Source organism: Episyrphus balteatus, chromosome 2 (assembly GCF_945859705.1).
Source record: "Episyrphus balteatus chromosome 2, idEpiBalt1.1, whole genome shotgun sequence".
In the NCBI taxonomy this organism is placed as follows: domain Eukaryota; kingdom Metazoa; phylum Arthropoda; class Insecta; order Diptera; family Syrphidae; genus Episyrphus; species Episyrphus balteatus.
The window spans coordinates 86664620-86689117 of record NC_079135.1 but is presented as its reverse complement, the minus strand read 5'-3'; the positions used below and the strand labels follow the sequence as shown (position 1 = coordinate 86689117).

Sequence of the window (24498 nt, the reverse complement as noted above, 5' to 3'; positions counted from 1 at the left end):
GCCATGATTGGCAACAACAGCCAACCGGTGAATTAAACCACACACATTCAAAATACGGACGACCGACGGAATGCAGCAGCAAGAAAGCACACACAAAATGGCAAAAACACGAAGGAAATACAAATAATAATAATAATTTAATTACTCTAAGTAGATATAGAGATACAGATACTATACCTACAATACAATGATTTTTTTTTACTACTTTGTTGTAGGTAGAGAGAATAATAAGAAAGAAAAATAATAATAAAAACAAGTTGACGTATTGCTTGGTGCATAGTAAAAATACAACAAAAAAAAAATACTATTAGTCTGCCTTATAGTGTAGTTTATAGATATGGGAAATTTTTATATATGGCCGGTTTTTAGATGGCGCCTTTTTGACGCTGTCGTGCGAATTGTAGTGTTGCTTAATCATATTACCTATACCTACTCTCGGCCAATAGTGCAAAATTGCATTTGAAAACTGTTTTTATTAGTAATCCACGACTAAGATTTGTTTCTTAGAATTATACAGTTTTCTTTAAAATGACTCATCATGTATAGGATTTAACATTTAGAAAAAAAAAAACAAACCTATAGATGACATTTTCTATATATGGTTTGTAACAACTTAACCGCACACAACACAGAATTTCACTACCCGGCTTATTTGGTTTTTTTTTTGTGTTTTCTATTTTGGATACTCGAAACAGAGTTAAACATTTAGGCGGGATTAGATGATGAATGAAAATGACAAGAGATTTTGCAATCATACCTTGCCAGATGTTTCTTAAATCTCTCATCAGATAAAGTGGAGGTGTACCAAAATTTTTAGGATAGGCTGATGGACACTGTTCTTTAGAGAACAGATGTTTTGTTATGTGATATTGATTAACAATGGCTTGTTTAGGTAACCCCTAGAATCTATTGCTTCCGTTCTGCAGTTGTCGAATAATTTGCAACAATTGGAAAACCAGTTAAGTAGGTAAGGGTATCTCAGAAATCCCTTAAAATTTCGAAATGGGCTTCCTATTTTTGCTATCGTGTTGCAAGCAAAACTGTTAGCAATTTAGGAAGCATGCCGTAACTAAGAGGCAAGAGATTTTGCAATCATACCTTCAGCCACGACATTCTCTTAATTGATTCAGATGAGCTCTCAATGTTGAGCAGAAGCCTCACGATCTGGTCGGTGGTTTTAAAGGCATCGAGAAGGCGGATGAACTTGCCAGGCAAGAATCGGACCTTTATAAGTCACTGGCGGAAAGAGTTAAAATTCCCATTGGAGTCATAAAGGGCAATAACTTCTTAAATTACTTAAGAAATGCAAAATATAGGTGAAACAGCTTGACTTACTACGCTATGTCTTGGAAAATCTGGCGCATAATTATTTGCAGGCAATTGTCATCACATTTACAGCAGTCGGAACTACATATTTGTAGTTTGAACGTTTTTCAACACCGTACGAGTCTCATTTAGTTGGTTGTTAGCCGCAAACCCAAGTAGAATCTGCTATCAGCTTGTCGTGACTACAAAAATTCACTTCTAATGCCCTCAGAGGCGACTAAGTTAGCAGCTACAAGTTGACGAAATAAATAATATTTTTTTCGTCAACTTTTTGCAGCAGACAGCTATTAAGTAAACTTAATTTCGAAAAAAATACTTACAAAAATACTCTCTCGACCACTTTTCTGGCTGCATTCCGGATAAGCCTTAAACAATCTGGATGAAACTTCCAAAGAAAATAGAAAATATTCTTATATCCGCCCATTGTCACGCCTTCTTTAACTCTAGAAACCAGTCAAATGATCTTAAGGAAAACGGTTCTAACTATTTGGGCATAATTTTTACGACTGGGTCCCAATTTCTTGAAACTTTGATTGATTTAGTAAATATTTTAAAATTGGGTGTAGCAAACTTGACGAAAATTTGAAAACTATTTGAAAGTAATCACGCACTTAGCAACTAAAATTATGTTCCTCGGTTTTTCCTACCAAAAAGTTACATGACCTATCTAGTTCATACTTTTTTTTTTTTATGATTTCTATGCTACTGTCTTGTCTTCAAACTTGACTTACATAATAACAATCGTTTTTATTATAAATAATATTTCCATACTTGACAAGGTTTATGTTGCTAATAAAAAAGTAGTAAATGCCTAAAAAAAAAAAATACCTTATCAATATATAAACAGTTTATGGCAAAAGTTTATTTGCATGACTTGATGACGTATACTACCTACATATTCGTATATTCGGTTTGTCGCCAGATGGTATATAATAAAAATTATAAAAAAAAGTATACAGAAATATTAGATAAATTTAATGTTCTCTGGATTATAGGTCTATGAATAAAAAAAAAAACATACAAAAGAACCCTTTCAATGGTTTGGTGGTAATGGTGGTGGTTGTTACTACTTCCGGAGCTGGAAGTAATAATAACGACAAATTCAAATCATATCGAATAATTTGGCAAACTAGATTAAAATTTTGTATGATGATTCACTTTGGAATTATTTATGTTTAAGAGTTTCTCTGTTAGTAACAAAAATGGGCTGCAAATGGGTAACTAGGGAGAGTTGTTAAATAAAAATACACTTCTCTATATATTTTACTTACCATAAAGACCTTCTAAATTTGTATTTTTTTTTTCTTCATTTCATTTCAGACGGTAATTTGGAATTTTCTTAAGAGCCCCATAGTGCTAAGAAAATAACATTGTATTAAAAAACTTTGATACAGAAGTAAAAGAAATACTAAAACAAAATGACGCAGTTTTATCCAAGCGCTTTTAGCTCATCAAATTCGCTCTTAGAACCCGATTGGACCGATAGCGATGCCTTCGGTCAGGGTTATGGTATCATTAGCGCTGATCCAGAAGAACTCTTCGAAGGTTTATGCTCGATACCGCGCTCGATATGCGACGATATAAGACTCCTCGAATCGGGTGGTCCCATTGAATTTCCCGGTAGTGAAAATTCAGATTTTGATGATACAACACTACCAGAAATTCGCAATTATAATTGTATGTGGTCGGGCAAATGTTCCCCGGAAAATAGATCATCAAATTCAACATCAAGTGATAGCAATGTATCAGATTCAGTACCAATGGCAGCAATTATAAATAATAATCATAAAATGATTGCAACAGTTATTAAAACAGAACCCATTGATGAAACAGAAAATCATTTAAGACTTATAACACGTCAAAGTCAACAACATCAAATACAGACTCAACAACAACAACAACAAAATACAAATCAACAGAGCATGCAAAAAATACCGCCTGGCACGTCACTATTATTGAATTCAAGAAAAACGACAACGACGACAACGACGACAACAATGATGACAAACCAGCAGCTAACGACACAGCAACAGCAACAGATTCACAAGAAATCTAAAATAAGCAACAGTATACAAAATCCAGTGATACAGACAACGGAATTCTTACGTGATCGCGATTTAATGGCTTCATCATATACATCGCCCACCACATTCGGCCGGCCCGATACACCGCACAGTTTAGAAGAAGACGACGACGATGCCACTGAGTTCAAACATTCATATGATTTGACTGCATGTGTCATGGGATCAAATAATATCTCACTATTGGATTCAAATGATCCTGACAAAATGATGGCCATTAATAGATTGCGCGAACAGTTGGAAGATACAACAACAATTACAACAAAAATCGAACCCAATCATGTTGAAGATGGCTCACTGGCGGATGTACTAAGTGTCATTGTTAAAGATAGCATATATGATAAGAATTGTCGTATTAAAGAAGAAGATGAGGGTTTCTTTGATCGGCAATATTCATCGTCGTCACAACAAAATAATAGTTCGGCGGGTGATTGGGATTCATCGGATGATGCATCATCGTTTGATGGAGATGCAACTTCATTGTTATCGAAAAGAAGTGGTTGCTCTTCGTCTATGTCGTTTTCTTCGTCGAATGTGATTGGTAGTAATACAGCTTATCCAATCAAGCATAGTGATCATAGCTATACAAGAAGTAAAGATGGAATCGATGACATAAGTCCAAATCTGGAAACACCATCTGATTCGGGTAAGGTTTTTTTTTTTTAATACATACTTTTAATAAGGCTTAGTGTGTTTATCCAATTAGAAAACGTCAATGTCCTCTCTAACAAAAATCGTAAAAGTGCAAAATAGTGTATATATACATACTATTCCCGCCTAAATGTACAAGTGGGCCTTGAACCTATCCCATTTATGCGCATATTGTGTAGTACAAACCAGACTACTCCATCTACAACTACTACTACTACTATAAAAACAAAAAAATCAATAGTACCACGTGTGTTTGTGGCACGACAAGTGTACAAATCCTTACGCCGCTAGCTGGCTGGCTGGAAGACGAAACTGATGATTCTCTCCGCAAAAGAATTAACACCTTTTCTTTTTTTCTGGGTGTGTGCGTTGCGTTTCTCTACAAACAGCTATGAAATATTTTTTTTCTCTGTCGCCAGGATTGGGTCTTGCGCAAAGATATTTTCTCATAATTATACCGAGTACATAACACATTTTGAGTAGTAGGTTGTATCGCGCCCAAGAAAAATCTAGATGCAAGGATGTCTGGAATTATTATTATGTGTATATATATACAAAAGCAATCTCTTTTTGCGGTTGTGAAGAAAATACCTGCTTTGGTTGTTTCACCGCAAGAGGCTAATTTTTTTATTTATGGTTCCCTATGCTCTAGGTTCAAGGTACCAACAGTTGTCATCAATGGTAATGGTGTGCTTTTTATATGGCTTCTTTTGAATTTTGTCTCTCTCTCTGTTATCTGTTGGAAACAATAAGCCTAGAATTGTTGGTCACTTTGCAAACTATATAGTATATCTCTTTGGACTAGACCCTTTGTATTATTTTATAATATATTTTTTGTTGTTGAGGCTTGAACCTACCCCTAGAGAAGGACATAGCTAACACGCAACGAACGTGAAATGTGATAGCTTAACATTCAAGTTTTTCTTTATTTTTTTTAAATTTATTTTTATTTGAGACTTTTTGTTATTTTTACTACAGAAAAAACCTACCTTCCCAAAGTCATAAAGAAATACGAATATAGAAATAGGCAAGGAAATAGACTGAAATTTATTGTCTGATGTCACGTCTCTCTCGATGTCTGATGTCACACATAGTGTTTGGTTGTAAAAGTAGGAAAAGTATAGGAAATGAAAAATTTTTCCTTTTTCTACTCTCTGTTGCCAAGTCAAAATCGGAAGAAATGTGTTTTTTTTTTTAATTTTTTATTGGCGCCAAAAAAAAGCTCTTCCTTAAATTTGTATAGATGTGTAGGTATAGCAAGGTGGATCCTTTTCACAGAGTTCCCAATTTAAGCAAATAGGATTATGTAACTTGCGAAAGTTTTTTTTTTTTGCATCGTTATAGAATGATTTAATAGGTTTTTTTTTGGGGGAAACGTCCTCTTTTTTGTTAATTAAAATTATAGTTGGAATGTTATTTTACTAAAAGGGCATTTAAACTTTCCACAATCATGGCAGTTGATAAGGGAACGAAAAATTCATCATTCGTACCTTTGAAATATGGATTTTGAAAAAAAAAAGTATGTTCCGAAGACTCCACTAGTACAGAAATCGCATTCAAAATTTGTGTACTTTTCAAGATAGAACGTCGATTGTCGTAATGATAATATCATTAAGATTTACTTCGCTCGAAATACAATCAACGATATCCATTGAACCATGAGCTAAGCACAATTATTGTTGAGTTAAACATTGGATCTGGGCTACTAGATATGTATTTATTGAAATTTCCTTTCTGAAGAACAAATCGCGAAAGTTCCATTGTGAACCACTGTGCGGCGCCAAATTTTGTTTTGTTTTGTCAACTTCCTCTGAATCAGAGATAACGTTACTGAACTTTATTCGAAGTAACGATAAGATTGTTACAAACAAAATTATATCCGGTAGCGTAGCGCTTGGACTTTTCCGATTTTTTAGGACAGGAGTCGAAAAAGCCAAATGTTGTCTTGAAATTTGACTATTTCCGCCCTGTTCTAAAAAAGTTTAAATTTTTTTTAGATCATTATCATGTTTGTGAACAAGTAACAACAAATGTTTAATATTTGGACTTGCATCTGCTAAACATCTTGCTTGACTTGATTAAATGTTGCATTTTTAGATTCCTAATACCGGGCGTCAAATTTTCTGTTCTGACTAGAATAACAAACGTTTAGTTTGTGGGAAAAATAAATATCATAGTAACACAAGTGTTTTAGAGCTTTATTTTTGTATCTTGTAACAGACCTTTAAAAATGGCAACTTTGTTTCGTTATTTTTGTTTATTTTCTTAATAATTTTTGTATTTTCAGTTGTGTCTTCCCATCAATTCAATATAAATTTCGTAGAAAAAAAAAAAAATATTGAAACATTAAACAAAATTCTTTGGAAAAAGTTTTTGTTGCTTAATTAACCACATGCTGTGTATTTATTTTTTGTTTATTTTTGTTCTTTTTTGTTGAAGAACTTCACTCACTTTAGCTTTTTCGCTAAAAGAAGATTCAATCAATGGCAACGAACGGCTTGAAGGCCAACATACCTATCTACCTACGTACATTTTTGAGGCATTGAATCCACGTGGTATATCCTGAAGTAAATAATATATAAAAGGAGGAGAGAGATATTTCATATCTTCCCCAACAAAATGTAGCTTTTTTGGTTTTCACTCAAAATGAAAGTTTTTTTTTTTCCCTCCCCATGCAAACCCATGTTTTAGGGTTTTCGAGATACGTTTTTTTATCCCTTTTTGCTCTCAAAGTCGTGTTTGCTATCCGGGCTTTAGAATAAAACTTGTCATATCAAAAAAAATGTAATAATCCTACCAAACAACAATGATGACGACGACGCCGCCGCACACAGGTAAATTTTCCCAAAAACATGGCCAAAATTATTTTTTGTTTTTATTCAATTTATTATTGCATGATTATATCAAAATAGGATAATTTCCATAAAATTCAAAATTTTTAAGTAAATTTACACGAAAATTCACAAAAAAGAAGCAAAAAATAAAAAAAAAGTCGTTTTTTTTACTTTACGCCATAGGGTTTCTTTCATTTGACATTTAATAATACAATATTTATACATTCAATAGATTGAAAAAAACAGTTGAACAGTCGTTATTATACATAAATAAATAATGCAGGCATAGATAACAACTATATACATAAATAAACATGAGTGTGAGTTTGTATGTGTGTACATCATTCAATGACTTGTGAGTTGTGAAACTGTAACTATAAGTCTGCTTGCTCGATCTCTGGTTCTATTAGAAACTGAAGTATTTCAGAGGGAAACGCATTTTTTGTTTTAGGATCAAGGGGCACGGTAGTGCCCAGCCAAGTTCTCTAGCAACTTTGGCACTACACCCTTATTTACAGGAAACAACTCAGGCCATTTTCGACCCCCCTCTAACTTCCACACCAAATATGCTAGAAATTTCAAACTCGCTACATTTGTTGAGCTGGTCAAAACCAAACACCTCACAAAATTTCAGCCTCCTACGATGAGTAGTTTCTGAGATATAGGGCTTCAAAAATAGCAAAAAGCGTAACTGACTCACTGACTCACTGACTCACTGATTCACTGACTCACTGACAGATCATCAAAATTATGGAGAACTTCCCGATATCGTAGAAACTTGAAATTTTACACGGTGATAGGACTTGTGGTGTATACAAAGGAAAAAATCGAAAATTTGAGATTTTCAATTCAGGGGGCGTGGCATCCGCCCATTTCCGCGGAATTTTCATCAAATATTATAGAGCACTTCTGATTATCGTAGAATCTTAAAATTTGGTAGAACGGTAGAACTGGTAGTTTATACAAAGGAAAAAATTTAAAATTTGAGAATTTCAGCCAGGGGGCGTGGCAACCGCCCATTTCCGCTGAATTTTCATCAAATATTATAGAGCACTTCTGATTATCGTAGAATCTTGAAATTTGGTAGAACGGTAGAGCTGGTAGTTTATACAAAGGAAAAAATTTTAAATTTGAGAACTTCAGCCAGGGGGCGTGGCAACCGCCCCCATTTTCACTGAATTTTCATCAAATATACCTAGAGATTTTCAATTCTACAGCCATACCTTGCAAAAAGTAATGAAATCACAACAAAAACATACTGTTAAAAAAAGAGCCAAGTTCTCCTATGTTGAAATTATGCTGGCACAAAAAGTACTGAGATGTAAAAGTGTGCCAAGTTCTAAAGTTTGGGTTCAAATTCGTATCAATAAAATTTTGATTGTTTACTTGGCAATTTTTGAAATAACTTTAAAAATCGATAATTAAAAGAAAAATTGTCAAGAGAACAATCAAAATTTTATTGATACGAATTTGAACCCAAACTTTAGAACTTGGCACACTTTTACATCTCAGTACTTTTTGTGCCAGCATAATTTCAACATAGGAGAACTTGGCTCTTTTTTTAACAGTATGTTTTTGTTGTGATTTAGTTTTCTCAAACCACTTATTAATGGGTCAGAAGACACCAAGAGATTATAAAACACATCTTCCATATTTTGCTGCCTCGAAAATTTTCTTGGGAAACTTTCTCGAAACGCTTTATATCTTTGTTTCGTGATTCTTGGGCTTCTTCGCCGAGCTGTCCAATGAATGAATAAATTTTATGGTTATTATGAAACTAAGTTAATTTTCCTTCAACAACTATTGAAAGTGTTTCTTCTGCTGTATATGGAATAATTTTCTGGTCAATTTTTTCAAAGCTTTTGATATTTTTCAGCACGTGAAGGAGTTGAAAATATTATATTTTTCATTACATTTGATGAACAAGTTTCCCTTTTTCTCGCAGTTGCATGGCGCAGCATAGCTTAATTCTTCGGCATTATAGTTAGAACGTAAATCTTCTGTTTAACGTCTCTTTGACCGTTCGCTTAGGTCTGAAAAATCCATTTGAGGCCGTCCAACAAAGCCATGGGCTCAGCATGGAAACGATATTTCATATTGCAACCAATTTATATTTTGTTTTAAGAAGGTGTTGTTATTTCTGGAGGCACTCAGCCATCTTCTTCTATGTTCATATATGCAAAATCAAAATCCGTTAAATTTTTCTCTATTTGCTCCGAAATTTCAATATTTCAACCTTTGGTACCAAAAAAATTAATTTTTTCTGTAATGTCACGTGACGAACAGCTTTTAAAAAATTCAGAAAGCTTATTTCTTGAAAGAAAAATGAAAGTTAATTACGATCCTGTGTCAAAAAAGAAAAATCTAATTAAAAAAAAAAAAAAAAAATCACCGTCCCCAACACCTTTTGAAGCCAATATTATAAAAAGTCGCAAAAAACCGCAATGTTTTAGGATTGTTTCCCATAAAGGAAACATTTAACTATTTTTCAACACTATTTTCAGTACAGAAAAACGCAAATCAACTTAACTTTTTCATTATCAAAGAAAAAAAATTTGTTTGTTTTTACTGCTCAAACACATTATCTTAAGAAGCTTTAAAATTTACTTTAGACTTAAAATTTTGCATTATCTTTGTCATTATCTTTTTTTAACATACCACTAGCAACAGAATCCATGTTAATTATTTTTAAAATCGCCAAAAAAAATTAAATAAAAAATAAATCAAACTACTTCTTATAAGAAACCAACCTTGCTACTGCACTCGTTAATTAAAATGTTCTACTTTGAAAGCATCTACTGATTAAACAGTTACAATTTGCATCGCACGATCAATCAGGTTCTAAGCTTATGTTATTTGTAAACAACTTGGCATTAAAAAAAAACAACAAATCGCAAATTTTTTTTTTGTAGTTTTGGCCATGAATTTGGGAAAATTTACCTGTGTGCGCCGCCGACGCCTGTTTCAATGAATTTTTATTAGCACACGTGTAGCAATCATGTTTACTCTCAAGGTCGCCACGATGATGGTAGTATAGTCGTAGCCGACGACAACATTGTCGTTCTCGTTGTTGTCATTTGAAATTCAGTATAATAGTGGGAGAGTTAAAAAGCTTTTTTTCGCTGATTTTTTCGTTTGTTTTTTTTTCCCCTTCGTCTCGTTTATTTTTTTGTTTTGCTATGTTTTTTTTTTGGTAAACACGCAAAAAAAAGGCCCACAGACCACACCACGCCCAAGGTTCTGCTGGAATCTGGTTCTGGATACTACAACAGGATGAGGCATAGTGTCTCATTGGAATAGACAAGATGTGAGATACAGTTCTTTCTAACGTAGTATTTTTTTATTTCTATATGGAGCTCTTTAATTCTTGAAAGAGGGGAAATCAAAATACTTTTTTTACGTTCTTTTTTTTTGAGTAAGAGTATGACTAATAAACTGTCTGAGTACTTAGAAATCTTGTTTGGAGACTGTCAAGATGATGATGTTGTTTTTTTTTTTTTTTTTTGCTTTGGCAAAGCAATTTTTTTGTGTAAGATAAATATAATAATGTTCCAGCTCAGCTGAAAGTGGAATTTCAAGCTGATTACTATCAATTAAGGTGGAATTATTTTTATATTAAATGAGAATTTATATGAGCACAGGCCTTTTTTGTACAATATATATGAATGGCTTAAAGCTTCCTGTTTACATAAAAACCGTGTTGTCGGTCGTTTTGTGTTGTATGTTGAAAGTAGAAGAAGAAAAACAACAACAACAAAACAACACTGACAACGCCTTTTCCCATCTCTACTACTACTTTCTATATAGCAAATATTTTTTTTTTTTTGCTTTTGGAATGAGAAACAAATGAGACGATAGGAATCTCAGGAAAAGACTAACAGAAAAAGCATATATATTTTGTTGTTGTTTTGAATAAAAAGGAGGGGTTGTGATTAGGGATGTTACAGGACTCTGAAGTTGGCATTTAGCCAAAATGCTGTTTGCAACGATGATGACGATGATGGTGTTGGTTGGTATAGTAGGTATAAAAACGTTAAAAAGGAATTTTTTGATTACAAGTTGTCATTTGCAAAAATGATGTAAACAAATAAAATGTGTTTTTCAAGAGCCTTTTTTTTTTTTTTGTTGATTTGTATGTAAAACAAGGGTCAAAGTACTTTTTGAGAAATTTCTTAGAAGAAGGATAAATTCCATTTTTAATCAAATAATATAAGTATTTTGAAAAGGTCTAAAGCCGCTTAAAAGCAATAATATGTCGTCTTGATGCCCTTCTTCTTCTCAAACCACAAACTTTCTTTTTTCCCTTTTTTTTAACATCTTGTCAGATCAGTTTTTTTTTCACATACCCACTTGAAGCATTGGGACTGTACTTTCACACAACTGTCACTTAAATTAAGAGCATTGGCAAATAAAATTAAAACATGTTCAATAATATATAATTTACGTACCCAAGTGTACCAAGTCATTGCATCTGCATAAAAAAGAAATTCCTCTTTTTTCTTCAATATGTTCACATGATGATGGCCTGGTCATGACATTTTTTTTTAAACTTTTTCGGGCTCAATTGGTTAGCATTCGCAGAATTTACACATACGCAAAAGAGAGACAATTCAAATCGTCAAATAATTAATGCAATTAAAAAACCCAAAAAAAAAAATGAGTAATGAAATATTTTATTTTTGTATTCTTTCGTGTTTTTTTTTTTTGTCAATGGGTCCTTCCTCTTGTTGAATGTTTTAGCGGCCGGCATAGCAGCGTGGTGTATAACGTATATAATACACAGGCAAGCGCAAAAGCAAACACATTCGATGCGACCGGTTTCCTTCTTGGCCTTTTGTGGCCCGCTCATTTATATTCCATCATGCGATTTCCGTCGGATGAGGCAATGTCTGTCTGTCTGGTGGTGGTTGCTCCTCCTGCATGGCATGCATGCATGTGCACATGGTTGAGTGCAATTCTTTTACGCGGCTATCTTCTAGAGTGTCTTCATCGTATATCGTATCGTATTCGTATAGTCGTTGTCGTCGTCGGCATCATCATCGTCGTCAAGTCAAGCTCTTTTTAGAGGCGTCTAACGTCTTTTGCGCTTGTCGTCGTCGTCGTCTGTGTGCAAAAATAAAAAAAAGAGTCTAAAAAAAGCGCAGCGACCTATGAATCGTGTGAAAAAAAATTCATACAGAACCGAAAAATTCATGATAAATTGAGAGAAAATCAAACTGAAAAAGCAAAAACCAAGAGAGAACATGATAAAAATAAAAAAAAATAAATCATACAAAAAATCAAAAAGAGATGTAGGTATAGTCACATTTTTTTGTTTTTTTTTTTTGTATTTATTGTTGAGCTCACAATAATTTTTCGCCGGGTAAACATGCTCTCGTGTTTTTGTTTTTATTTGTATTTGTTATAATTTTTTTTTTTTGTATTTTATTTTCGTTTTACTATATTGACAATTGTTGCATTTGCGCGCGAGAAATTGCATGCACATTGCAAGTTTTCATACCGCATCACCGGCACCTCATTTAGTATGTTTATGTATTTTATTTAATTTTTTTTCTTACTCATTTTCATGGCTGGCTTCTTTGCAAACATTTTTTTTATGATCTATACTGGCTCCTCAACTTTCCGTATCAAGCAAAAAAAAAAAATACGTGAAAGATGAGCTCGTTCAAAAAAATAAACACATGCGATCGCGCCATTCCGTGACCCTAGATATTATTATTGAGAGAGCAACAAACAAGGTTGAAAGGAGTGTTGAGACTTGAGAAATGGTATAGCGGCGGTAGCGACGGCGCGACCATGGAGGAAATACATTTGAGCGCTCGTTAACCCTTTTATAGCCTTCGTCAGCTAATATCTTGAAGCAATACGCGAAATATGCCAAGCACTTCCAAGTCATGTCTCCACATTGTACACATGCTTATGTATATACATGGAAGTGCATAAGAATCTTTTTTTTTTCTGTTTGCTTCCAGCAGAAAGCTTCGCTCTACCGTGACACTCTAAAGCCGCAAAGAATATCGTGTGAAAAATGCATTCTGCTGATTAAGCATGAGTAATGCGGCGTTGCCAATTGAATATAATAAAAAAATTATTTAAAATATTATATTTTTTTTTTTACTGACAACCAAACCATAACCAAATTGATAATTTTTTTGTTGCCAAGGGTCGAAAACGTGTTTTCACTTATAATAATTTAGTAGTTAAGTTGTCACATTTAAAAAAATTACATTCTTGAGTCTCTTTGAAATTTGCTTTTTTTCTGGCAAATAACTGCCAAGGCTAGTTTTTTGAAGTAAGTAATGACTTTAAATGTTTACTAATTTGAGATCCAGACACATGATGATTCTAAAGCCTAGTTGACACGATTGGAAGATCTATGCCAATATGCACATTGGCCAGGTTCAACTCAGACCACCTGAACATAAGTTCTGAAAGTTTAATGACATTTGGTTCTGAACAATCTAAAAATTTAGAACTTAAGTTCTATAAACCTGAAAGAATATAGAAGACTAGACGTTGAGTCAACGTCATTTTTGGAACGGAACTTTAGGGTGATTTATCTTGCCAACTTTCCAATCAACTTTCAACAGTTAACCAATAAGCGACGCTGACTTTTCTTAGTAGGAAAGTAAAAACTTCCAAAATCAAAAACGCTCTAGCTCGTCTCGAGCAGACTTCTTGCTTCAATTTTAAATTTAAAGGCAATAGGGATCTAGAAAAGTTGAAATCCTTATAAATTGATCCTCTAGTTCTACAAGGACCTGCCAAAATAAATTTGAAATTTTATTTTTTGCATCAAAGTTACTGGAATAGAGTCGGAATGGAGTCGTCTACCAAAATGAACTTGTACAGAAAAAAAAAAAAATTGCACTGTAAGCTTATTAATCCAACTTGCTAAAATAAAATTAATCTTTTCTCCCCTTTTTCTTTTATTTTTTGTAATGTTGTTACATTTTTTTTATCTTACCGCCACGCAATATTGTTCTAGTGAGTGGCTCTTAAGTTTTGAACCGGTTAAGGATTTCTGCTTCTTCCACATTAAGTCCACACAAATAATGCCGCTCGGCAACAACTTTTTTTTTTTTTTTTACTTTTCGATCGCGTTTTTACATTTCAAGATTCCACAAAAAACAATTTATACCTTATACCTACATTGTAGTATATCTACATAATATCTCATCATCGATGTCGTCGTCGTCGTCTTTAAGTCTCTCTTTCTCTTTTGAACTGAAGAACGTAGCTTAACTGGTTTTAACACTTCTATGAATTGAAGATCAAGACTATAAAAAATAAAACGAAAAATCCCCCTGAAGTGGTGTAGACAACACAAACTATTATAATAAAAGGGCCATAAATAATTCCGATCACGAATAGAGTAGACATACTCAATGAATAATCATATTACGTCATTTTTATAGCAACACAAAATAATCCAGAATCGCACCGCGACTTTATATACTCTTTATACTAAGTTAGTAAAAAAAAAAAACCATACATACCAATGATCTTTTAATTTGAAAATACACGTTGTGAGACTCTGTTGCATTCCTTTATCATCATCATCGTCAAGCATGAGCCTAAAACCAGCATCCCAACCGGTCAAGAGAGAAGCCCATTCTCGTGGTTGCTCTGGTTGGTTACAGAAAAAAAAGATACAACAGAAAAAAGTAATATCAGGTTTGCAGAAATACCTATATCTGAGTCGCAAGGAAGAGAATGTACATATATACCATACCTAACTCTAGACAAGTTTATAGACAGACCAAAAAAATGAAAAAAAAAAAAAAAAAGAAAGACAAATCAGTGGTTTTGTCTTTTGGGCGTGGGTCTTTGAGTATATACTAGCTTTACTCTCCGACTTGGATCACATTGTGCCACGAAGTATACAGTGTGTTTTATGAATGAATTGAGTTTTGTTACCGTGGGTTGTACACAAACCAAGGACAATACTCTAGTTTGACACACTATTTTGTGTACATGTGGCCTAGGTCTCTAGTAGAGATAGGCATGCTGCGGGACTGAGTCTTTTCGAGAGATAATCATAGGTATAGGTTGTTATAGCAAAAAAAAGTAACGTTAACGCTATCATACCTATATACTAAAGGTGCAGTTTTGTACTGCTGGCTGCTGCTGTTGCTGATGGTTATTTCGAATTGCGATTTAAATTCCCAGCCAACAGCAGCGGTTACTGTGGTAACGGTGGCGGCTGGCTGCGACGCAGATGTTTTCTTTTGCGTATTTTTTTTTTTTTCTTTCTTATTATTGTTTCACTTTTCTTCTTTAATTCCTGTCAGACTTGTTTAAAAGAGGTGTATAATTATTTTAAGCACTCTTTCTTGTTTTTTTATTATTGTTTTGCGCTATAACAAATCTATGTTAAAGCTTCAACAATTGTTCAATCTTTTTCCTGAGTGTAATAAAATTAAAATCGATTTTTCTTTTTTTAGCAAATATTTGGTGTATATTTTTGTATTTTACACGCAATACAAATTCTTATCGGTTTTTTGTACTTATCTTTTGAACAACTATCTAGCACGAGGTTTTTTTTTTATTTATAATTGAAAATAACTTAAAAACTTACCTATAGTTTGTGTGTTTGCTGTTGGCGGCAAGTTATTTTGCTTCAGAAAGTAGTCAGTAAAATTTTTAAAACGTAGGAAAAATAAGAAATTGAAATTACATGTTTTTTTTCTTTCATATTCAGTCAGAAATAAGTTCCGATGAACAATTTGGTGAAATCACATTTTGCTTTGCTATACATGATTTCTATAAAAACAAAACTGATTTCCATCAAAACGCTTTTTTCAGTAAAATATGTCATTTTGAAACCCTATTGCTTTTCGCCTGCTTGGAAATATTGCCATTTCTTCAGAGCGGAAATTGACATTGTAACGAGCAAAGTTATATACTTCCTTGACTTAGCAAATTGTTCCAAAGCATTCACATCTAATTGGCGAGACGAGTTAAAGTACATAATTTCTTAGGTTCAAACTCACAGATCTTTGATGTCTCTTATTAAACATTGTAAAAATTTTTAGCGTCTTTATCAATTGACCAATACACCAATCTCTTCTTTAGAACTGCTGATCATTTTTTTTTATAGTTTCTTTCAATTATCGGCATTTATGTGTGGACATACACAAATGTAGGTATATGTATAATGCTGGAAACGATTAGATTAGATTTTTTTTTTCAGTTTCGTAATAATGTTTTATGATAACAGTAAAAAAATCATAGTGTTTTTTTTTTTTTTTTTTTGTATTTATAGAAATATCATCTGACCTTTTTTCTTTTTGTTTAAAGATTATTATTTAATGTTTGACCAACGCATTATTATTTGTTCATGTGATTTATGTTAAGCAATATTAATGGTTCCTCTTATGATATCAAGATTTGATAGACCACAGTCCAGTCAAATGCCACCAGCTGCAGGTTTTTCAACTCCCAGTGAGGAAAATCATTTGATTTAATTTTTTTTATAAAGAGTATCTTTTTTTATTAATTCGTAAAAAGATTAGAAGAAAACATTGAACGTTCACAGAGATTCTGCAACAAATGCCTGAAAATTGCTTCTTTTTTGTCCCACCCGTTATCGTAAAAATACCCTGTCTATCTTCAAAAATAATCAAATTGACACTTTTTTTTGGCTCAGTTTAAAAAATGAACAAATTTTAATGTTGTTATTATGAAAGAGTATGTAAATTACACAATTGTAGAATTTAGTAGGAAGACAATATATTAATTGAACACGTTTCCCACCCGTTACGAAGGAATCTTTGTTTGTACTTTATTTCTGTTTACCAATTTTGGTACCATCTTAAAGTTTCTTAACATTCAAATGTATTCTAATATCTCTGCTAAATGTTGATACTTCAATCTTGATGATGCGAGGGGGTTTTTGCGGTAAAAAACTTTGCTGTTCAACAAAAACTATAAGTTGTTCATTTAGTTTCTTTTTTTTTTCTTCATAGTTATCATTTTTTCAATTAGTAACTATCTTTAATTATTTATCAATATTGTCTTTATATAATTTATCTAAAATTCTTTTCTCAGGAGTGTCACATTCTTTTCTTCAAGAATGTTATCTCTATGCCGATAGAACATAGAAACAAAAAAAAAAAAAAATAACATTCTACTATAAGGTACCCACACGGAAAACATTCAGCCACAACAAACTATAAGGTCATCAACTTTATGCACCACTTTCGCTTTCCCCCTTTCCTTTTTTTTTTCTATATTTTCTTTTTCTAACATTCGTTGTTCTCTTCAATATCTTTCCACCTTTATATCAAACAAAAAAAAATATAAATATCAACAAAAAAAAAAAAATGGTCACGTTGTTCAAGAGTCTCTCTCTCATCATCATCACATAGCACATACACTAAATTTTATCGTGTTAACTTAGTCTAACAATGTTGTGGCACAGCGTGCTTCATTAGACCATGAAACGATGTCGTCCCATTCAACAACTTTTTAAAAAAGAAACAATTTTTTTTTTTTTTGAAAAAAAAAGTATAGCAATTAAACTATACTATACGATGATCTTCAGTAGATTGCGCTGCGAGTATTTGTACACCTTGCTCATGCAACACGATCTATAATCGAGTTTTTTTTTTACCTTTTTTTTTTCTTCTTTGACAACAAAAATTCAATAATTATCATTCACGCTCTGAATTTTATAATGATTAAAACAAAATTGACAGGTATTTTTTTTTTAATGGTTCAAAAAAAAAAAAACTGGTATTTTGAATTCATTAATAAAAAAAAACTTAATATGCTAAATAATTTTTTTTTTTTTTGACTGACCGATTGTGTCAAATTCCAATGGGTACCTTCTATAAGCGTGTGGATGATGGTGGTTAAGGTGAATAGAGAGAGAACCCTTTGGTTACCTGTCGTATCGAGACTAGCCAAAAGAATCTTCGATTTCAGGTGTTTTGTTGAAAAATTGAACTCAATTTGTCACGTCCCTTCTGAACTAGTTGGTCGATTTTAAAAATTTATACTTTTCTTGATTCTTAAGCGAATGCTTTTACAACGTGCATCAAAAAATTTGTATTTTAAACAAAAAGTCAAGTCGAGACGAGCCAAAAGTAAATCTTCTTTCAGAATTTTTTCATCATTTTGGTGACAAAATCAAAACATGGAAATTGTGCCAGGTCGTTTCTGCTAAAGTACTAACTCCATTCTAATCATTTATACCTTTCTGAAATCCTCATAGGGTCCACTGAAAATGTGCATTAAACATTTTTGATTTTAAATAAAAAATCAAGTTGAGACGTTCCAAAAGAAGTTTCAACGTCAAGCGAAGTGGAAAATGTCATTCCTTCACTTCTATTCCATCACAAAACTTAATAGGCTTAACTTAATTGGCTTCTTTAGCTATGAGAGAATATTTTCTATTCTGACAAAACTCCTCTTTATGTTTTGGGTAAAACTATCAATTCATTAAAACAAAGCTCTACGAGAAGAAACCAATAACTTTCATACATAATGTATATGTGTGGCTTTTCAGTCATAGCTTTATTAATTTGCTGCTAGGCAATATTTGTCATTAGAGAGAAGCTGATGACAAAAAATAAACTTTTTGTTTTTTTTTTTTGACGGAATGCCAGATATCTGCGTCAGGAAAGTAGGTTAATTTTTATTGGTTGGCAACAGAATGAGAAAACAACAACAAATAAAATGCTTTACTATCACTCTTGAGAATTGATAAGCGGCGGCATGGCAGCGTGAACAGATCAACGTTGACATTACGTGTTATGTAGTATTTTTTTTTTTTTTTTTTGGTTCTTACTGTCAAGACCCTAAACATCTCTCCACCACCCCACACCCCTTAAAATACATCCGGAGATAGACTTTCTCAAAAAAAAAAAAAGCTACACTCCTCTATTCTTTTTTTTTTTTTTCGTCACACAAGTTGTGTCTATTTATAAGCTTCCTTGTCGTCGTATAAACTTATATTTTGCAGCGCGCTACTACATTACTACCGGGTGGTGAATGTTAGCTAGCTATATAATATTTGTTGGCTTTGCTGCCTTTATATTCGAAGTAGAAGAAAAAAATGTAAATTTACTAAATTTAGGAGGAATCAAAAAACGCGCTCAATTTTATTTCGCTTCGCTCGAGAATTTTGTAGAGTATATTTTTGTGGTACGACGAAAAATTTCCGTTCGCCGCCCAATTCACAAAATAAAATTCATGTTTGCGCTTCTCAGAAAGTAGTATACGTGCGTGAATACGATATCAACTTTGATTAAAATTAGATTTTTTTAAGGAGGAGGAGGGGTAGGCTGGTGGGGTTGGGTCGGTCGGATTGAATTGTTATATTATAGTATCCCGATGATTTGGCGCTTTTTCGGCAATGCGACTTTTGCGCACCACATGGCTGTTTTGGCTGTCTTGCTTGCTAGTTTATTTCTTGACTCTGGGGGCTATAATTCGTACTATGTCGTGCGTCTTTTGCAGCTCTCTATAGCTGCTGCCATAATGTCGGCAGCGGCGGTGGTGTATAGAATATACTATTCCTGTTCATACATGTTTCTGTTGTATGTTATACGTCTTAAAAAAATGTTGTGTACATTGCTCGAGTTCTCTTTATAGGCTCAGCAAGCAGCAGTCAGCAGCAAACAGCCACTACCATAGCGCTTTTGCTTGGTTTCTTCTGTTGGTGGGTTTTACTTTTCTGCTGTTTCTATGCGGAAATCAATTTAAGAAATCGCTGTTTGCCGTCTATAGAGAAAGAGTCTATAGGCCGGTAAGCTGTGTGGTATGGAAGAGGCGACACCAAGTTTTTGTATAGTGTGTGCCGCGCCGCCATGTAATGATTTTTTTTTACGTAACTGCTGGGCAAATACTTTGTCGTTTGTCGATTGTTGTTGTAGTAGGTTTATTATTATTTTTTCTTCTTCTTCCAAGTTTGTTATATTTATTGGCAATGGCATGGCGCGACATATAGCAAGCCATAAACCTACATAAATATATGTATATAAAAAAAAAGTCGTTGGAGAAGTTGAGTTTATGGGGTTTTTGTATTCTTGTACGTATTTTTATTTTATTTTGTCATGGAAAATGAGAAACTTCCGTCTCTTGTAGTCTTTCGTTAGGGTATGATAAATAGGCTTGGCATCTTGAAAGCTTCTTTTATGTGCACTTATTATACTACTACTACGACTACTTCCATTTCTACAATCTCGATTTTAAACCCCAGTACAAAAAAAGGGGATGGATTTTTGTGTGCTGAGTTTTGCCCTAAGTGGTGAGTGATTCATTGTAAATGTTGAGAGTGGGTGGTTTTTGGAAGAAGTGGGCAAAAAAACAGTAATAATAGCCAGAATCTCGTTTTGGGTTTTTTTTTTTGGCGACAAGGGTCTGAGTGAGAAAAATTCTTCTTTTTGAATATTTTTTTTCTTTCTTTTTCTATTAAATCAAATATCCAACCATAACTGGCGCCCGTCAATAATAAGTAGGTAGTAGTTGTAAGCAGTTGAAGTTGGAAATTTTGTATTATTTTTTTTTTGGTTATACATTTTTATACAATATTATTGTCATTAAAAATGTTTGCTCTTTTTTTTTTTTTGCTCGTTGGTTGTTTTGTTTTGATGATTTTGATATTATTTATTTTTGCAGATGAGCTGCAGTAAAACTTGAAAATTTATTATGTGGGAGATAGATTATTGGAATAGGAAACAGAGCCACAGACTATATTGTAATATTTTTTTTGAACTTTTCTTTCAAGTACAATTTAGAGAATATGATGATGTTGATGATTTAGAGGGTTGGATTACAATGAGGAGGATTATTATTGTTATCTGCAATGCAGAAAGTAATTTAAAAAAGATGAATTGTATCAGTAAATTATGTAATTAAGTTTTTTTTCGTCCATGGAAATCTTCAAAATTTATTACCCATAATATATAAGTTTTGAGGGAAACTTTTAAACTTTTTTCACTTTTCCTGTAACATTAAGGAAGGGAAGCATTCTAAGGGAAATTCTTACTTAATATTTTCTCCAATATTTCTCCTAGTCGATATTCGGGCAGTACTCGATGAAGTTTCAAATTAGTTTTAAATCGATTGCAAATTGATTGCTGTAAATTTTTTTATTTTCATCCTCTTACGACGTGAAATAGTTGCAAACAGGTTTCTTATGAATTTTAAAACTTCAAATCGGTTACCCCGAAATTCAACCCGATCAAATTGCAAAAAAAAAAAAAAAAAACAATTTGAAAACTGTCAAACTAGATTTCAAACTGTTGTAAACTAGTTTTAAAGCTGTTGTAAACTAGTGAAAAATTAGAAATACGTTACAATATGGTTGCAAACTAGTTTGAAAACTGTTGCAAATTAGTTTACAAAACAGTTGCAAACTAGTTTCTAGGCGGTTGTATATTTTGTAATAAATGTTTGATGTTTCAATTTATGGCAAAATTACTTTAAACTCGATTTCAAAGTTCAATCCTTAAAAATAAAAAAATAGTTTCAAATTAATTGGAAACCAATTTCCAATCGGTTGCAAACTTGAATTTTTTTATAAGTTCAATGTTTCAAGTTCCTCCAGACTTCCACCTGAATTATTTTGGAAATCGGTTGTGAGCTACCTTCAAACCTAGAACTGTACCCATAAATTATCCATTTCAGTGATAAGAAATCGTCTCTAGCTCCAAATAATATCAAAAACTTCAAATCCACTTATTAAACTAGACACTATAGTCGTTAAAACCTGTACCTTCTTTTATTTATTGCATTTATAATTTATCTCAAGAAACACGAACTTTGATTGTGATAAAGCAAAAAGTTCGATATGAAACCATGTTCAAATATCGTTAAACATGAACATTTACATGTAGTTTCGTCTAATCTTTTCGTAATCCTAACAATCCACACTACTTGTGTCTGTGACCTCGTTCTACTCAATATTTTGCTTGATTAGATTAAAATATAGTTTTTTTTTGGAAATGAAAAAAAAAAAATCGGTTTGCTTCTGAAATACCTAGAAATATTGCGTCAGCAGAGATTTCGCTTCATAAAATTCAATTTTATTGAACAATGCTAATATTTGGAACTTTTTTATTTTATTTTATTCAAAAACAATCAAGAAATTTGCATTAAATTAATTTTATTTTTTTTTATTTATTTCAATTTCAGATGAAGAAATCGATGTTGTATCAATTGGTGATAAAAAACTTCCAACAAATCCATCAGACAAAGATCGCAGAGCCCTACAAACAAAAGTCGCTCATAAATTCTCTGCAGCTCGTATAGTCAAAACACCCGGTGGCATAAGAACAATACCACCACGAAGACGTGTCTCTTACGATTTACCCTACACACCAAATAGTAGTGTAAGTCCAATCAAATCTGGTTCATCTTTAGCTGCATCTCGTAATCCATCACCAACAAGTACGCCCTACAGCAGTAGTAGTTTATATTCTTCATCATCATCGTCATCATCATCCAAATACCATCATCATCATCATAGTTCATCGTCGTCAAGAAAACGTATTGCTGCAGCTAATTGCAGTAGTATACGAACCGGAGGTGGTGGTAGTGTCATTATAAATGGTTCAAATTCTGATGAGTTTATGCCACCAAGTAAACGTAATCGTGGTAAAAAACAAAAGAACAACAACAACAACAGTACTACACCCTCAAATGTATCATCATCATCATCATCGTCATCACTTAAACGTCATTACAGTGTTGACGAAGTCGATACCATCGAGAAGCGTAATTTACACAATGATATGGAACGTCAACGACGCATCGGATTGAAGAACCTCTTTGAAGCTTTGAAAAAACAAATACCCAGTATAAAGGACAAGGAACGTGCACCCAAGGTAAATATCCTTAGAGAAGCGGCAAAATTATGCGAGAATTTAACACGTGAGGAACAACATTTAAGTGATCAGAAAGAAATGCTTAAAGAACAGTTGAGAAAACGTCAGGAAATTTTAAATCAACTTAGATCGAAACAAAGATGTTGATAATTTTTAATTTTTATTTAAACAAAAAAATACTAACAAAAAAAAAATTGTAAATATTTATAAATATAAATGTTTTTTTTTTCTTTTTCTATATCACAAAAAAGAAAAAAAAATAAGGGTAAAATATTCTGTGACCAAAGGGTATGAGATAGGAAAGAACAGAAGAGATAAAAATTAATAACAAATTGAAATAATATGATATTTAGGGATATTGTTTTCATCAAAAAATTGCTTCTTTATTAATTATTATTATATATATGAATAAAAAAAAAAAAACTATTATCTATTATTATATACATGAATAATATCTGTACATATGTGAATATGTATAAAAAAAATTTAGAATATTTAACACACACACTATGGTCAGGTGATAAATCTCCTTTAGGCCGATAACTGTCGATTTTTATTAAGAATTTTTTTTTTATATATTATTTTTTTTTTATTAATTATGTCTTAACACATTTTTTTATATTTAATTATTAAATATAAAAACAAAAAATTGATATATATATCTATCTATATACTAGAAAGTAGACAAAAACAAAATATAATATAATTTTATATTTTGTGTGTTTTTTTTTTTTTATTAAATCTTCATTTATTTTTTTTTTTAATAATTAAATTCGCTATAGAATAGGTTTCAAAAAATGATTGTATATGCATTATCTTTTATATATATATAAATTATATATATATATGTATACAAAACACTTATATAATGACATTTATATATATATATATATATATATATACAAAATTATTACAATGAATTGCTAAAAAGAGCTTAACTACATAAATTAATATACACTAATTACTACATACTGTCAATGCATTTCTAATTACAACAACAAAACAAAAATTAATAAATAAATTGTGTCAAGCGATTGATTTAAACCTATATATTTGACACACTTTAGCTTAACAAGAAAATTATTAGATAAGAGGAAATTGAATTTATTTTTTTTTCTTTGGACAATAATTGTTGAAAACATAAATTTTTATAAAAAAAAAAAATTACTTAATCAAAAATCTTCTTTTAAAAAGAATAAAATACAAAACAAAACTATACACATACCTGCTTTTCATATCTCTCTATCCTCTTCGCTTCAATTCTACTTCGCCATTTTTAGTGTCTCAGTGTCTTCAGTTTTTTTTTTTTGCTAGGTTTTCTGAGCCGACTAGGTTTTACTGAACAGACCAAATAAAAGGCTGTCAGAAATGGAAATAACAAATTGTTTTGAAAACTATCTAGCTTCCCGGAGAGACCATCGTCTGAGCGCGCAAATTAGTCCAATTCAACGTAGGCCACTCAAACTAAGTTCTGAATCTTATAGAGGCTCTGATTCGTGTCTAAGAACTCGGAACTTATGTTCTAAAGGTGTCCGTTGAACTTGGCCATTATCAAAATCGCTGTCGGTTCGACCAAATGTGACAGCTCGTTTATCAAGTAAGCTGGCCAATGTGACTGTCAACTGACTTAAATGCCAAACACAGTCAAAACATACTCTAATGACTGCCATCCTTACATCTCTGGACTAGCGGCTAACCGTTTTTCTGTCTAATGCCGGCTTTCATCAGTAAGTCATTAAACCAGTCGAAATCGAGCATTAATCTGGT

General features: G+C 32.4%; 1 protein-coding gene across 2 annotated transcripts in view; it reads left to right on the top strand.

Moving 5' to 3' along the window:
• The window catches only part of LOC129912315 (myc protein), a 96346-nt gene extending 73352 nt beyond the window's left edge, over positions 1-22994 (top strand). For both annotated transcript variants that reach the window (XM_055990525.1, XM_055990524.1), the window contains 2 exons: positions 2647-4053; positions 22040-22994. In XM_055990525.1, the coding sequence (XP_055846500.1) occupies positions 2745-4053; positions 22040-22878 (2148 nt within the window). In that variant the 5' untranslated portion in view covers positions 2647-2744 and the 3' untranslated portion in view covers positions 22879-22994. The remainder of the gene's footprint in view (positions 1-2646; positions 4054-22039) is intronic.
• Positions 22995-24498: the final 1504 nt, after the last annotated feature.